The sequence below is a fragment of the Scylla paramamosain genome, chromosome 8, assembly GCF_035594125.1.
Source record: "Scylla paramamosain isolate STU-SP2022 chromosome 8, ASM3559412v1, whole genome shotgun sequence".
Taxonomy (NCBI): Eukaryota; Metazoa; Arthropoda; class Malacostraca; order Decapoda; family Portunidae; genus Scylla; species Scylla paramamosain.
In genome coordinates this window covers 30,467,203-30,484,539 of record NC_087158.1, presented here as the reverse complement: position 1 = coordinate 30,484,539, position 17,337 = coordinate 30,467,203, and the positions used below count along the sequence as shown (strand labels likewise).

Below are 17,337 nucleotides of genomic sequence, written 5' to 3'. Positions count from 1 at the left end.
TGTTTCGCAGAGAGAGAGAGAGAGAGAGAGAGAGAGAGAGAGAGAGAGAGAGAGAGAGTAGAAAATTACCACGTGCATCTTTCTTTCATGAGTTTCCTAGTATACCCATTAATGCCTCGTATTGACTAATGGATAAGGTACATGATAAGCAAATGGTTATGTCACTTTGATGGCTCTTGGATGGTATGGACACTTTTTTTTAGCTCTTGTAGTTGGTTGGGTGGTAAAGTTTCTTTGTGTGATGACTAGCGGGTTCTGGGAATAATGGGTGATGTCATTTGTATGAGTTTATGACGATATCGCCTTTCTTTTTTTTACGGTAGTGATGTGTGGTGGGTTTCCTTTGTGTGGTGAGTGAAGTGTTCGAGGCGTTCTCTCACCACTAAAGTTTCGGTCACAGTGGGTGATGTCAGTTTCGTGACTGCCGAGGGACTTCATTGTAGGTTTTAAAGAACAGGCGGGGAGCTTTCTTTGTGCTGCGGGTGGAGTGTTTGGATGTTCTAATGGGTGATGTCAGTTTTGATGAGTGTTGGGTGACTTCTCTGTGGTTTTACTAGGAAAATAAGCTTTGTCGTTTGAATGAAGTGTATTGAGTGTACCTATGGGTGATGTCAGTTTTGGTGACTGCTGGGTGACTTCGTTAGATTATGAAGCAATAAATAGGGGACCTGGTTTTAAGGATGAAGTGTCTTGTGTTTATGGGATACGGTCTTTGAGTAGTAAGTATGATGGGGTTGAATAATGGTGAAGTTTGCTGGATAATAAGAGGTGCATGAGTAGCTGAAATCCATTCGATGAGGCACTTTGGATGAAATCTCTTGAAAATTGATGACTTCGCTTTATAAATTATATTAGATGAAGCCTGGTAATTAATGGATGAGATGGCCTAGGTAATGGATGATGTGTTAATTCAAGGGTGAAGTCTAATGTTTCAGTGACGCCATATGAAGCGATAATACCACTATAACTGTTAATGGGTGACCAATAATATAAGACACCACTTCTTTTATGTTTAATGGCAAGTAATAATGAAAGGAGTTATGTTATATTAAGGTAGGTTAAGCAAGGTCATATTTAATGGGCGGGAGTATCTCTGAATTTAATGGAAGGTGGTGTTTAATTCCCAGTGGGCGGCATCCCCTTAGTAATGGAAGAAATCCTCTCATTGAATCTAGTGGAAGATGAACTTAAACAATCAATGGACGATATCCTCTTAGTAATGGAAGAAATTTAATAGAAGTGGAGTATAATTCAGTGAGCAACATCCACTTAGTAATGCAAGAAATCGTCTTACTGAACGTAATGGAAGGCGAGTGTTAGTAATTAATGGACGACATGTTCTTGGTTACAAACATAAGTAATGGCCTCTTTGTGGGTAATGGCAGGTGTGGAGTTTCCTTCTTCGGGTGAGAGGAAAAAAGCTGCTTTCGAAGGCAATGGAATACACAACTTTCTCCTTCCTGAGTGACGTCACTGGCTGGCGTGGTGAGAGAGAGAGAGAGAGAGAGAGAGAGAGAGAGAGAGAGAGAGAGAGAGAGAGAGGGGGGGGGTCTTTATACGTTATGTACTGAAGGGTTGTGTCCGGCATGGATCAGGATTAATTAGGGAATGGTCCTTTGTTAAGTGTTCGGCTACGATTAGGATTAGTAAGGCATGTTCTTTAGCTGTGGGTGATGTACTTAATGAGTAACGTCAGGCTTGGATTAGGATTAATAAGGGAATCGTACTTTGCTATGTGTCAGGTTACGTTTAGGATTTGTTTAGGATCTTTAGCCATGCGTGATGTCATACTTATTGGGTAACGTCAGGCTTGGATAACTAAGGTGAGGGGTATTTTTCTATTAAGTAATGGTCTTTCTTACGGGGGTCCTTTTTTTTTTTAACGGGGTCTTTTACATGGGGTATTTTTAATTAATCTTTTTGTTTGGGATCTTTCAAGTCGGCCTCTCTTTTTCAGTGGCTTATCTTCAATAGATCTTTTTTGGTCTTTCAAGTGGGGTCTCTCTAATGGGTTCGTTTTTTATGGGCCTTTGTTTTACTAGTTGTTTCTAATAGGGTCTTTCTTGCTGGGTCTTCTTATGAGCATCTTTCAAAAGGGGAGTCTTTCTACAGGGTCTTTCTAATGGGTAGTGTACCGAATAGGCAATATCAGTCTGACATTATTTAGGTAACAGTCTTTTTCCCTATTAAGTAATGGGAATCTCTTGTACCTATAGCACTCGACACCTGCCCATTACATAACGGGGAATAACGTGTGTGTGTGTATGTGTGTGTGTGTGTGTGTGTGTGTGTGTGTATCGTATCCCTTTCAAAGACAAGAGAATAATAAAGCAGCCTCGAAAAAAAGAAGGAAAAAAAAAGAAGAAAGTACAGTGGGTTTTACTGATGCTAGTGTAAATTCGAACTTTGCCTCATACACCATTGCAAACGGCTCCCCCATACACCATTACAGTGCCCAAGAACACCTCCATTAACTCCATTAACTCCCACGAGGCGCTATAGAGTAATAATGGGGCCAACAGTGCCACGCCGAGGGGAGGGGGAGCAGACGGGGCCAAGTGAAGGGAGGTCAGGAGGAGGGGGGGGTCAATCTTATCTGTTAAAATTTGTTCCTTACTTGTCATCTTAGTTCACTTGTTATCCTCTCTCTCTCTCTCTCTCTCTCTCTCTCTCTCTCTCTCTCTCTCTCTCTCTCTCTCTCTCTCATTATGTCTATCTCCTGTCTTCATTTGTTAACTCTGTCTCTCATCGTCGCTTGTCCTGTCTCAGTTTACATTCTCTCTGTCTCTCTCTCTCTCTCTCTCTCTCTCTCTCTCTCTCTCTCTCTCTCTCTCTCTCTCTCTCTCTCTCTCTCTCTCTCTCACTTTGTTAACTCTCTTACATCGTTTCTTCTTTCAAATTGTTCTCTTTCTCACTACTTTCTCCTCTCTCTCTCTCTCTCTCTCTCTCTCTCTCTCTCTCTCTCTCTCTCTCTCTCTCTCTCTCTCTCTCTCTCTCTCATTGTCTCTGTCTTCTCTATCTCATTTACTCTCTCTTTCTCTCTCTCTCTCTCTCTCTCTCTCTCTCTCTCTCTCTCTCTCTCTCTCTCTCTCTCTCTCTCTCTCTCTCTCTCTCTTCTGGTTCCCCTTTAACCTTTTTCTTCCTCCTCCCCTCTGTCGTTCCCTTTGCCTTCCATCTTACCTCCCTCTCCTTCCCTCGCGTCCCTCCCTCCTTCCCCTCTCCCCTTCTTACCCTCCTTCCCTCCCCTCCTTACTCCTCCTTCCCGTCCCTTCCTCCTTCTCCCTTCTTCCCTCCCTCCCTCCTCCATCTAGCCTCTCACCTGAACCACGGAGAGAGGCGCCATCTTCCATCCGTCCGTCTGTCTGTCTGTCTGTATCTCCTTCTTCCTCGAATATTTCTATGAATTTTTTTTTTTTCAAGCAAATTCTTTTTTCCCCTTCCGTGTTGTGATTATTGCTTTTGTTCATAGTTGTTGGTGTGGGTACTGTTTGGTCTCATTGGTGACTGGAGCAGCTATGGTTAGGTTAAGTTAGGTTAGGCAAGGTTAAGTTAGGTTAGGTTACAGAACAAAAGGGGCGTGGTTTGATAATGTGCCTATACCTGGTCGAAATTCGTCATCTTCACCTGTTCACCTGTATAATCTCCGGTTTGCTGCAGTGTTCATTCAGGTGGCTGTGTGACGCAAACATCGGATACCTGACTCTCCCTCCCCTCCTTCCTCTCCCTCTCATCTCCTCATTCTCCTCCTCCTTCCCCTCCTCCCACAAACCTCATCCACCTGCAGCACCGTCTCATCATCCGGCCCTGTGTGTGGTGCTAGTGGTGCTGTATACTGGTGTTGCTGGCGCCAGGTTCTTTAGTCTCTCTTCTTCGGTGTTTGTAAGTTTGAGGGTTGATGGCAAAGACAATATGAGGTCGTGGTAGGCGCGTCTTCGGAGTGTGGCGGTGGTGTAGCAGTGCTGGGATGGTGCTGAGAATAGTGCTGATGTCCCTGTCTTAGTGTGAGGAGGAGGGCCCGAGCTGCGTGTCTTTGTGAAGTGTTACTGTATTTTTCTGTCCTCAGCGCTCCCTCCTACTCCTCCTCCTCCTACTCCCACTCCTCCTCCTCCTCTTCTTCCTCCTTGCGCCTCTCCCCTCCATCCCTCCCTCCCCTCCTTCCCGTCCTGCTCTCTCCTCTTCCTCCTTCTTCTCGTTCTCCTCCCTTTGCCTCTCTCTCTCTCTCTCTCTCTCTCTCTCTCTCTCTCTCTCTCTCTCTCTCTCTCTCTCTCTCTCTCTCTCTCTCTCTCTACCACTCTCTCCCTCCCTGCCTATATTACCCTACCTCCCTCCCTCAGCCTTTCCCCTGCCCTCCCTTCCAACCTCTCCCCTTCTCTCCTTATCATTGACCCTCCTCCGTCTTCCCTCCCTCCCAGGCCCCTGCTCTCTCCTCTCCCTCCTCATCACCGACCCTCGCCCTTCTCCCCTCCTTGCCTCCCTCCCTCCCTCCCTCCCTCCATCTCTCCCTCTCTTTGGTCCTCAACCATCCCCCCCACCCTCCTGTTACTGATCCTCTGCCCTCCCTCCCTCCTCTCCTCTCTCCTCTCTTTCTCTCTCTCACTCTCTATCTCTACGTCTTCCTCTCTCGTCCCTCCCCTCCTCCTCCTCCTCCCACTCCTCCGCCTCCTCATACTCCTCCTCCACCCTTCCTATTACTGACCCTCACCCCTGCCTCCCTCACTCCCAAACCCTCTCTCAACACCCCTCCCCTCTCTCCCTCCCTCTCTCACTCTTCCTGCCATTTCCTCTCCCTCCCCTTCTTCCCTCCCACCCTCACCCTTCCTACCGCTCCCACCTCTTCTTTCTATCATCTCTCAGCCCTTCTCTCCCTCTCTCTCACCCCTTCTCTCGCTCTCTCTTACCCTTCTCTCCTTCTCTCATCCCTTCTCTCTCACCCTCTCCCTTCACTCTCTCACAATCTATATTAACGATTCAGGCCAAATTTTCCAGTGAAGGGAGGCGTCAGCTCCTGCACCAGCAGTAGAAACGACAGAACTGAGACTCCACACTCTCTGCTCTCTCTCTCTCTCTCTGTGTGTCTCTGTCTCTGTCTTGGAGTAGGTTAGAGCAAAGCAGGATATCATGTTTAGAACTGAGAGTGAGGGTGGAGAGAGAGAGAATAACTGTCACTTTTATTTTTCCCGTGATTACTATTTTCTCTTTTTGGTCAGTCTAATAACACGTAATTACTTAAGAATCTTTGTACGTAACAACTGCATTTTAGGTGGGATAAGTTGGTGGCTTGCTAGGGCGTATGGAGGAATGTGTTGTAGTAATGGTGATAGTGGTGGTGGTTGTTGTTGTGGTTGTAGAAGTGGTGGTGTAAGTGTTAGTAGTAGTAGTATTAATAGTAGTAGTAGTGGTAGTAGTAGTAGTAGTAGTAGTAGTAGTAGTAGTAATAGTAGTAGTAGCAGCAGCAGCAGTAATTGTTGTTGTTGTTATATGTTGTTGTGTTAGAAGTAGTAGCAGTAGCAGAAGCAGTAGTAGTAGTAGTAGTAGTAATAGTAGTAGTAGTAGGAGTAGTAGAAAAAGAAGAAGTAGTTGTAGTAGAAGTAATCGTTGTTGTTGTTGTCACTGTACTGAAGCAAGACGAATGGTGTGTGTGTGTGTGTATGTAGGTAGCAAGAGTTTCTTGATGGACTAGTTTTGTGGAGAGAAAAAATCGCGGGGAAGTGAACATATAAATACGAGGCGGGCATGTTTTATTTCCTCATCCCTGTCTGAGGTGTCACTCCCAGCAGCCCTGCGCGCCGTGCTGTGTGTGGCACCACTGTAACCCTGATGTGCTGTGTGCTGTGGACGCGGGGAAGAAGTAGTGTTTATGTGCTGCGTGAGGCGGTGGTGAGTGGTGGTGGCGGAGGCTCCCTCCTTTCCTCCCTCCGTCTCCCCCTCTCCCTCGCGATCCTTTCCCTCCCCATCCTCCCTAATGCTCTCCACCCCCTCTCATCCGTCCCTCACCCCGCGGCATCCCCTCCCTCCTTGTCCGCCCCTCTTATCCCTCCCTCACCCCGCGGCTCCCCACTCCTCCCCCTCCCACTCGTCTCTCGTCCTCCTCTCCCCCTTCCCATCTCTACTTAAACTCCCTCCCTCCCTCCTTTCTACGTCCCTATCTCCCTCTCTCCGTCCCTCCTAGATGCCTCCCTCCGTATTACCTCCCTACCTCGGACCCTTCTTCCCTCTTTGCTGCCTCTCTCTCTCCCTCTCTCTCTTCTTCCCTCCCTCCCTCCACCCGGCAAGTTACTCACTTATGCTTCCTCTAAACCTCCCTTCCCTCGCTCCTCACCACTAGCTCTTAGCACGCAGCCACTAGCTCATTAGGTTAGGCGCCCAGCTTAGAATATAGCTGCCTTCGCCCTAACTAGCAAACAACAGAGATGAGGATACCCACGTAGATCTGGGTGGTGGTGCAGGTGTAGTGGTAGTGTTGTGATATGGTGGTGGTGGTGGTGGCGGTGGGTCTCATTCTTGAAGCTGCTAGTGTTGTTGTTGTAGTTGGGAATAGGTGGTGGTGGTGGTGTTGGTGGTGTTGGTAGTAGTGGTGGTGGTGGTGGTGGTGTTGGTGGTTTCCTCATCTTTCTTCCTCTCCATCATCGCCATCGTCTTTTTCCTCTTCTCCTGTGTTTTTTTTTTCTTTGCGTTGTTGTTGTTGTTGTTGGTGGTGGTGGTGGTGGTGGTGGTGGTTATGTTATTGTTGTTGTTGTTGTTGGTGGTGGTGGTGGTTGTGTTGTTGTCGTTGTCGTTGTCGTCATCATTGTTGTTGTTGTGGGTGGTGGTGTAGGTGGTGGTGGTGGTGGTGGTTGTGTTGCTGTTGTTGTCGTTGTTATCGTCATCATTGTTGTCGTTGTTGTGGGTGGTGTTGTAGTTGGTGGTGGTGGTGGTTGTGTTGTTGTCGTTGTCGTTTTCGTCATCGTTGTTGTTGTGGGTGGTGGTGTAGGTGGCGGTGGTGGGAGGTGGTGATAGGGATAATGGTGGCTACATTCTTCTTCAAGAATTCTTTTTCTTCATTTTCTTCTTCTTTTCTTCTGTACTATTATTCGCAAAGTAATAGTAGTAGTAGTAGTAGTGGTGGTGGTGGTGGTGGTGGGGATAGTGGTGGTGGTGGTTCTTTTCCTTATACTGTAATACACAATTATGCTGAAATTATCATCATTACATATTTTCTTTCTTTTACATTTAAGCAGGACCCTCGGAGGAATACATACAGCGTAAGTTTAGTTTATATTTACAAACTTTCTCTCTCCTTTTTGTTAGTGTGTTTATTTGTTTGTTTATCATTAGCCACCTATTGGTTTAAAGGCCCACCACTATCTCTAGGGAGTATTTATCTGATTTACAGTGGCTCGTCCCTCTTCACCACCACCACCACCCCCTCCTCTTTCATCCCCTCCACTTCTCCCGGCTTCTCTCCCCCCTCTCCCTTCCCCTCCTCTGGCACCCTTTTCCCTCCTTCCTCTCTCTTCTGACTCGTGTGTGTTCACCACCACCACTCTCCACCGCTCCCTTCATATTCCCTCTCTCTCTCTCTCTTTCTCTCTCTCTCTCTCTCCCCTCTCTCTCCCTTCCTTCCCCTCCTCTCACCCCTCCATCTTACGGTCTCCCTCCCTTCCTTCCCCTCCTCCGCCCCCTTTTTCCTCCCTCCTCTCTCTTCTGGCTCGTCTGTGTTCACCACCTCCCACCACCGCTCCCTCCTTCCCCCCCTCTCTCTCTCTCTCTCTCTCCCCTTCTTCACTCTTCCCCATTTCCCTCCCTCCTCTCCCCGCTCCCTCTTCCCCCGCCGCCAGCTGCCAGGTCACACTGTACGCTGCGTCACTCTTCCTCTCTCTTCTCGCTACAAAAATGATGCACACACCCCTCACCCTCGGTTATGGTGACACTCCTTCGCCTCCTGTGGTTCCCTGGCTGTCTTCAGGGACACCAAGAGAGAAAAAACAATACCTAGAACACTGTTTAGTTTATGAGTTTCTTGTATCGACTCCAGTATTTGATGTAGTGTTACCTAGATGTTTTGCTTTTAATGTTTTACTATAGCAGATTATTATAGGGTTGTATAAAGCTGTATAAAGTATCAGTATTGTTAGATAGTGAAGCATTATACTCGATCTCATCCTCTCCTTTTCTTTCATCTAACTTCTATCTCTGTTAATATAACCATCTCTTTTCTCCTTCAAGATGTGGAATGTTACACACCACTTGACTTACTTTCCTTTCATACTTAGGCAGTTATTCAAACACACATTTCCCAACGAAGATATAAACAGTAAAATATAAATGTTCTCGTATACTGACATTATAACACTGGATAAATTCCGGACAGTGAAAGAAAACGTATCTCGACTCACGGAAGACTAAACTAAAGATCGGAACTCGGGATCCGTATTCTGAAGCCCTTTGTTCTCTCCCATTTGCACTGCTTTGAAAGGTCACGGGGAATTATTACATAGATTGTTATGGCTGCTTTCCCAGTGATGATGCAGAACTCTTATAAATTTATCACTGAAAACGAGTGAAAAACCCCAATGACTTCCATTACAGTCAGTTAAACTTAGTTGAAAAAAGAGAGCCAAACCTCAGAGAATGATAATACTTGGCCCCTGTTTCTGTCTTGAAGTAAATCTCGTAATATTATGACCACCTCTGATTTCATGTGTTATAGCTATTAAACTTCCGAAGAGCGCTCCCAGGACTTATTGCTGGGGAAGGTATATCACTGGTCTGCTACTTTGCCCTTCATGACTAACACTAATTTTGCTAATTTGCAAATTTGTCCCTCCTACATTCTTGTCCCCTGTTTCGTGACACACACACACACACACACACACACTTGCTGCTAGGTGAACGGGGGCTACATATTAAGAGGCTCACCCATTTGCTTCTCCGCGCCCTGGGAAGGCCGGGATTAAAAAAAAATCGTTTATGATATTTAAAGTGTTTCGCGTTCCTGTTTAACTTATCCTACCATTACATTTAAGCTTTCTCTCTTCTGGTGACCTAAAATACTTAAAACTTAAAAAAAAAACATAAAACTTAAAATAAGTCTTTTGGGTATATTTGAGTGTGTGTGGTGTGTATTGGGTGTTTTGGGTGTATTCTGTGATGGTGTGGGGGTATGTTTGAATGAGTTTTGGGGTGTTTTTGGTATACTTTGGATGTTTTTGAGTGTTTGGATGACGTTTGTCGGTAATTTGGAGTGCTGAGAGTGTTTTGAATGTGTTTTGGATGTTTTAAATAATTTTGGGTGAGTTTTGTGGGTATTCTAGGGTGTTATGGGGTGCCTTTTTTTTTTTTCACTCCGCCTTACCTCCTCTTCTAATTCTTGGTGTATTAACTTATCAACTTGTAAAAAGCTTCCATCTGAAGGGCGGCGGTTGACTTACAGGAAGGCAATCGGAAAGAACGATCCAGACCTTATGGCTGCCTCCATCCCGTATTAAGAATATCGAGTGAAACCTGAACATATTCGCCACAGTATTTCTGATTTGTCTAAGGCTAAATAAAAAGGTCTTGGGAAATGTTACATTTGTAGGTGATCGAGTTTTATTGTAATATGTGAAATATGTAAAATATAATATAAAAAAAGAACCTGGAAAAAATTAGTGAGGTTTTTCCTGGAATATTTCGCAGGAGAAAGAGGTGCGAGCACGGCAAACCCTCCCACCCGCACCACGGGGATCAAGATCAAAGTGGGACGCAGCGTACCATCAGAGATCAAGATCAAGCGTAAGAGCAGCAACACGTGGAGACGTAAACAAACTAGAAGCTGCTGCGTTGTAACCAGAAAACATCAGACCATGGCAGACACGGACTCCAGCCAGCGGGTCCAGGAGATCCTCACTCAAGCTACAGAGGAGCTGAAGTCCATCAAGGTACCCAATGATAACCAGCTGGAGTATGACCTAGGCAACCTGCTGGTGAGCAACAACAACACCCTGGACGAGACCCTCACCAGGTAAGCCAAGGCATTGCAGGTAAACTGTTGTTTCTGATTTTCTTGATTATGTTAATCTCTGGTGAAGGTGACATCGGTGTTCGCTCACTACAGTTCCATCGCCGTGTCGTGCCTGCAGATATCATACTAGCTGTACCCTCACCTTGCCCATGTCTATTCTCTTCTCGGTAAATTTTAACTCCCGCCATTTTCTGTTTTCCGGACATTTTGCATTAAAGTGTGATTAAGTAAGGTAAGAATAGCAGAGGTATTGTTAACATATTATTACCTATAAGTGTATGTGCCACATACATGTGTGCTTGTAAACTATTTTGTGTTTGCATTGTTTTAGGGATAGGATATTTGCTGGAGTATTTCCATTAAGGTAATGTAGATAAACTAGTATTATCTTGATGTAAGGTTTTTACATTGAATTTTATTTAGGAATGTAACTCATTTGTTAATAAGGGGATTCCTATGTATAATCATAGAGGAATTTAATCTGAGATACAATGAATATTATATCCAAGTTATATTTGACAGAGACCCGGAGAAGATTGACAGTTATCTTCACAACTTGGCCCGAGACAGCATACAAGCACTACTTAACAGAGTGTGGGAGCTGCCTAGTGAACGCATTGATAGTGACATCTATGCCACACTGCCAAAGCCAACCACCAGGTGGGATTTTACTTTACTGGAAAGAATCATACCACATGTACTTGAAAGGACTATGGTAAAAATTCATGTTATTAGATATAAGATTTGAGGTATTTTCCTTCCCTACAAACTTCATAGATATATTAATGAGATGCTATTTTTTTTTTTTTTCAGTGGTTAAATCTCTTGCTATTCTTATGATAAAACAGAAGTAGAGGTATTCATTGTTACTATTTAACAAAATGTGTATTCATTCATTGGATTATTTCTATAACTTTTCATGGCATCTTTTCATATTTCATGAGATTCCTTGTCTTCTGTGACTAATGGATTATTTATTTATTTTTTTGTGATACAGAAGTACAGTAAAAATTGGGCTTTCCTGCAATGAAATTTTGCATGTTACCATGTTGTACTTTTATGGTTGGTGTCAGTGGAAAAATTGTCTGGCTGGCCAACTCATATAGTGAAAACTAAAAACTAAATTAAATTATGGTGATGCTGATGTCAAGAAGCAGGTATCCTGGTGTGGCTCGTACAGTGCTAAATGTCCTGTCCGAGGATGGACATATGTATGGTGCTATACTGGTAGTTATTGGTTGGTATGTGCTCTGATCTTCTTTGGGACTGTGTGATGGGACCTGGGACCTTCCGCTTAGTCCTTTTTACTATATTATAGATGAAAAAGTAAAAGCAAGCACACGGGCCCCAAATCACTCTTCATAATAGATAGCTGGAATATTAGCAGTACATAAGAGACAGAGCAAGTGCTGCTTGCAGGAGGTTAACATTAAGAAAGAAGCCATCCCCTTTCAGGGTTTGTGTAGTTGTATACTGTAATTTCTTCTGCTGCACCAGGAATGTTTCCCTGAAGTTCTGTTGTTAGATGTGTCAGACACTGTGTGGGGTTTGACATTGATCTCGTCTTGAACTTCATTATAGGGGAGAAGTTGAAGAAAATTGTATGTAGCAAATAGAGGAATAGGGGACAACAAATTTGTTAGGTAGTGTGCATTTTCACTGTAGCATGAGACATCATTAAAGAATCAAGATTCTTGGTACAAATTTGGTTGTATGTTTATGTTAAATGTGAGGACTACATGAACTTTTTTTTTTCAGATATGATACTGATGATTCCAGCTTACGTACCTGAAGATACAGAGTATTTTTTTGGATAAACCACTTGTTTGGCACAACACCTTGTAAATTTATTTTGTCTTGAGCATTTAGGCATGACCTCCTTGGGGACTGGGCTTTCTGCTGCCCTGCCAAATCTACCCATACCATACTGTTGCCTTTAATTAAAGTTCTCTTTCAGCCTTTTCTTCTGAAAAGATGTATATCTGTCATAAATAAGTTATTTGTCACTACTGTGAAGCACATGAGGGCACATGATAGGTACAGGAGATAATTTTCATTGTAGATTGTGACCAGAGGCAGTTACCTTCATCACTTGCCTCTACCTAACATGTGGCGTGTGTCCATAGCTGGTCACTGTATGACCTTGGTAATGTTGGATAGCAGCATTGTCATGTGTCATGGTATATACACTAAAATCTTTGCTATTATCATTAAAAAAGTGATATTTCTCATCCTTATCAAAGAAATGATAAATAATTAACATCGGACAGAAGGAGTATTGTGACTGATGCTTCTCTATAGTCATGCTGGCTCTGTATGTGAAGAGAGGGGAGAGAAAGGCTGGTGTCACACTATGCATTGTTGCTGCATTGTGAAAACAAACCAACAAATGAGAAGTGTGTCACTATTGCAGCACTGCCATTTCTGCTGCATAGTGCCACATCATGCTGTGGCAGTGCCGCACTGCTGCTTCATGCTGGATGTGAGGACAAGACATACACACTCACATCATTGTAGGTGATGTGGCACCACTGTATTGTTATATAGTGTGACACCGGCCAAAGAGGCATGTGGTGGGGAGCTTGAATTGTGCTGGCGGCTGGTGTGTGTATGCCTGGATATTTAACCAAATGTGTGTCTAGTTTAACATCCAGACATGGTTATGTCCGGATAGTGACGAGTTCACTTATTGTACATCCAGATGTTGGGGGGATTACTGTATACACAACTACCATCATGTAGTAAAAATGTTTATTATTTCCAGATTGCCAAGGGAGAAACCAGTGCCCAAGCCACGTCCACCAACCAAATGGGAAAAGTATGCTCGTGAGAAAGGTATCAATAATAGGAAGAAGGACAAGAAAGTATGGGATGACGTCCTCAAGGTGAGAGGTTTGCTGGTTCTCTTCATCATGGTCATCATCCAGAATGTGATTTTAATAATCTGGATCTTTATTATCATCACCATCAACATCATCATTATCTTTGTTACTACACTTTAACTAAATAGCATAGGAAGGAATGCAATGATTGAATGACTACAGTAAATTGAATAAATATACTATGCATTTATTCACATGCTGCCTTAACTCTTGTTATACCACTGACTTATGTTTAAGACAGCAAAGCCTGATGTGCTCAAGTGTACCACTATGTGTGTGTGTTGGTGATGATCCAAGGCAGTTGTGAATATCAAAATTTATTGAAGGGAGAATATGATTGGCTCATAGTTCATTGCCTGCTTAAATTTTTAGCTTTCATACAGGATTAGCCTTTAACTGTTTGATTGCAGCCCAAAGTTTAGGCATCTGTGATACACTGATGCTTTTTGTGTGACCATAAATTCTTAGATTGATATCTTAACCCGTCTTAGGCCAATTATGGAAAAGGGGATCAAACAGTGTGTTAATCACTGCTTCATAGACATTGCAACATGTGCAGTTTTGGAATCCTGCTTAAACATTTTTTGGTTTCATCAGAAGAATCCTATGACATATCACACAAAAGCTCTAAATTATTGTTCTGGTTCATAAGTGAGACTTGGTGTGTTATGAATTTAGTGCTGTACTTGTGACCTGTGGTCTATGATAATGGGGAACCATTGTCAGTACTGGTTGTCTCATCATTTCATAGCAGAGTTACCTATTGTTCCTCACTCTTCTTGAGGTATTCCTCACAAAACATGACACTTGGAGTTCTGTAATGCATTAAGTAATACTTTCTTAGAAACATGCTAGATTTGTAGCATCTGATGCACACATTGCCCAGTAACTGTGGGTTCTTTTCATTTTAAATTGTGTGTTGTTGGCCTTGGATACAATGGCCTCCCTGCTGTCTTTAAGCATCTTTGCCATTTGCTGCACTGTTCTGTTTTACATCTCTTTGATTGCAATGAATAGGAGATTGTGGCCAGTTTTATATTTGTATAAAGTTATCACTTCTTTATGGTTATCCTTGTTTGTGGTCATCATGGGAATAATGAGAGGGTAGGAATTAACCAAATAACAGTGTAATTAATTTCAAAACATGTCATGGTTGCTCATCTCATGCAGGTAGTGCTCAGAGAACATCAGTTCCTTTCACATCATGTTGAGGGAAATTTTTAAGTGTACTTTACTTACCATAAGAGAAAAATTACATTTCTTTGGCTGCTATATTTTCCATGCTTGTGGTAGAGTCCACACAAATCAGGTGTTACCCAGAATGGGAGGGCCTTGATGCTCCCTCCACCCAATGTTTTACTCATTGCATGAGGTATTGCACCCCACTCATTGTTTTGTATCTTTTGAGAAAGAAATTAGTGAAGATGATATAATTTTCTTGTATGTTCAAGTTTAGGAGCTGTATGTTATGATAACTCATTCATTTTCTGTTGTGCAGAATGTTCTTCCTCAAATGTCTTGGTATGTCACACTAGTATCTGGCATTGCATGTCAAAATACATGGATTTAATTCCCAGTACACAATTCAGGGAATGTTGAAAACATGACAGTCATTCTCTTGGCTATACCCATGACCTGCCTCTTCTCTTCAGCCTTGGAGAATGCAGGTTTTTCCATTATAAAGACTTGTTGGTTGTAGAGAGAGAGAGACAGCTTTGGTCACTGCAAACTGACACAGTGATATTTCTCCTCATAGATCAGGAACTATACCTATGAAAAGAAAGATCTTTCTTATACTAAGTTAAGTATATGACTGTTTATCAAATAATTGAGGCACCATTAATCTCAATTTTAGCCTTGTGTTATGCTTAGGGGGAAGTCTTAGGGATTTAGGATATATGTCTACCATTTTTAATGGCTTATGGGCAGCACATGGTCATTGATGATAAATTCTTTAATTATGATTTCTGGTACATATTTACACATATGCTTGTAACCTAATTCTTATGATATCTCTTTTTTGCTCTTTATGGCATGCATTCATTGCCTTTGGATTCTTTGTCCTTTGTCTATCCTCTGATTTTCACTTCTTTCTCAGCCTCACATGCTGTGGTTACCACCAAATCACTTGCTAACATTTCTCATAGGAATTTTTTCATAAAATTACAGTATAAGAAACTTATTGAGCAATAGGGGTTCAAAAAGAGGTAAAAGAGATTCCTAATGCACATTTTTTGTTTATGTAAATTTTTCTTGGCTCCCTACTCACCCTTACTTGTGTGATAGTGCTTGCAGGCATTGCTGTCATTGTTGTAACTACCATTCCTCAATCTCCCACTGAGATATATAATGATTTTCCTGTTCATGCAAGGTTTTTGGGACTGCAAGAGAAAGATTAGATGTTTGGCATGGCTGGAAACATCCTTGTAAAGTACAGCATCAGTGCTTCTGACAGCAGCATCTGCTGAGGCAGAGGGATGCAGCAGTAGAGAAAAGCTAAGCAGCAATACATTGTCCTCGGCCTTTTGTACATTTTTGGGGATCTGTTTCATCTTTGTTGTGCAGAAAAAAATTTGATTAAAATCATTTTGCCTTGGTCAGAATGTAGAATTTTAAGGCAACAAAGCAGATTGGAGCAATAAAGGATAATTTGTGATGATATGCTACTGGTCCTAAGAATCATTGTAACTGCTGAGGTTTGTGTAGCACCAGATTGTTATTGAGAGGCCTTTCTTCTTACTCAGAATTGTGAAACCACTCAGAAATTGTGAAACTTACTCAGAATTGTGAAACTTACTCAGAACTGTGAGAGCCAAAATTCCATGTTGTTGTTGATACCATAATAACAAAAATGTTTGACTATCAGTTAGAGATACTGGAGGTGATGCCACTCAGACTGCATGACTTTAAGGCATTCATAGATATGTTAAAAAACAAATAGTTTTTAGTAACTAATGTCTTGCTGGTATTACTCAGGACTGGTGAACTTGTACAAGCCAAAAGAAGTAGGAATGGGACAGTAGCTGTGAAGATGTTATTTAATGTGACTGAAATCTGCTTGTATGCAGACAGGAATTTAACTTCCTTTTCTTCATCTTCCTCTTCTTCATCATCATCATGGTCTTCATTATCATGAATAATAATTAAATAACTAAAGAAAATTAAGCTATATGCAAGGCATAGGAATGAAAAGAACTAATTTTAAGTAATAAATTGGCAACACAAATGCAAATAAAGTAAAATAGAGAGAGAGAGATAAGCATAGGAAATGTGTTCTAAGAGATTTTCTTATTTCAAATAAGGTAATACTCAAGGTCATTAGAGGAAATTTGTAAAGAAAATATTATGTAAAAGCTTTGTTTTAAATGGCAAAAATGTAGAAGACAGGATCTTCTCTAAAGAATGGTAGGGTTTGAAACTTTTTACTTCTGAATTTAATAATCGTAGATTTTGCTGATAGCCATTTTTTAATGTCTTTTTAACCATGTATTATTTCTTCCTCAGCGGTGGGTGCCTCGCTTTGGTTACCGGAAGATTGCAGCAGAGAAGGAGAAGAATTGGGTCAAGGAGGTGCCTAGCAATGCTGATCCCTTTGAAGATCAATTTGCCAAGGCTGCTGAGATGAAGAAAGAAAATGTAGCCAAGAATGAATTCCAGCGTCTGCGTAACATTGCTAAGAACAAGAAGATAAAGGTTCCCAGTGTAGGTGTCACAGGCAATGAATATGCCTCCAAGAATGAACTCAGCATGGCTATGCATCATGCCAAACATGCAACTGCCTCAAGGGGAAAATTCCAACCTGAACTTCCAAATGAGAAAAAGGTGAAGGGACTTGGGAAGAAGCGCAAGATAGAATTCACAACAGGCAGTGGCCTGGTAGAGAAGAAGCGCAACATTGAGGTTCTTGAGAAAATGGATAAGCCATCTCTTAATCTGGATGGAGCCATTCACAAGGAGATCCGGGATGAAAATGTAGCCATGGATCTGAAGCGCAAGGGAGGGAAGGTTTATGGTAGGAGGTCCAAGATGGGAGGCAGACACAGAACCAAGTCAGACCACAAATCCCTGAAGCTGGGGACTGGATTCCAAGGCAAGGGCAAGGGCAAAGGTAAGGGTAAGGGTAAACCAAAGGGCAAGCCAAATGTTGGTGCAAAAAAGAAGATAGGAGGACCTAAGATGCAGGGTAAAGGTAGGCCAGCAGGAAAGGGAAAGATGAAGGGGAAAGGAAAAGGTAAATAGGCATATAATGACTGATCTTAGAAACTTATCTCTCTGTAAAACAAGGATAATAAATATATGCAACTTATTTCACTGACATTTTATGTGACACCTGATTTCATTACTTTTTCCCTGAATTAGAGTATTATTATTATTATTATCATTGTTATTATTATTATTATTATTATTATTATTATTATTATTATTATTATTATTATTATTATTATTATTATTATTATTACATGCATACCAAGC

General features: G+C 42.4%; 1 protein-coding gene across 2 annotated transcripts in view; it reads left to right on the top strand.

Annotated features, from left to right (window-relative positions):
• LOC135103145 (ribosome biogenesis regulatory protein homolog) overlaps positions 1–17,170 on the top strand; it is a 31,974-nt gene extending 14,804 nt beyond the window's left edge. For both annotated transcript variants that reach the window (XM_064009207.1, XM_064009208.1), the window contains 4 exons: positions 9,658–9,982; positions 10,505–10,642; positions 12,747–12,867; positions 16,369–17,170. In XM_064009207.1, coding sequence (XP_063865277.1) covers positions 9,658–9,982; positions 10,505–10,642; positions 12,747–12,867; positions 16,369–17,103 — 1,319 coding nt within the window. In that variant the 3' untranslated portion in view covers positions 17,104–17,170. The remainder of the gene's footprint in view (positions 1–9,657; positions 9,983–10,504; positions 10,643–12,746; positions 12,868–16,368) is intronic.
• The last annotated feature ends 167 nt before the right edge of the window (positions 17,171–17,337 follow it).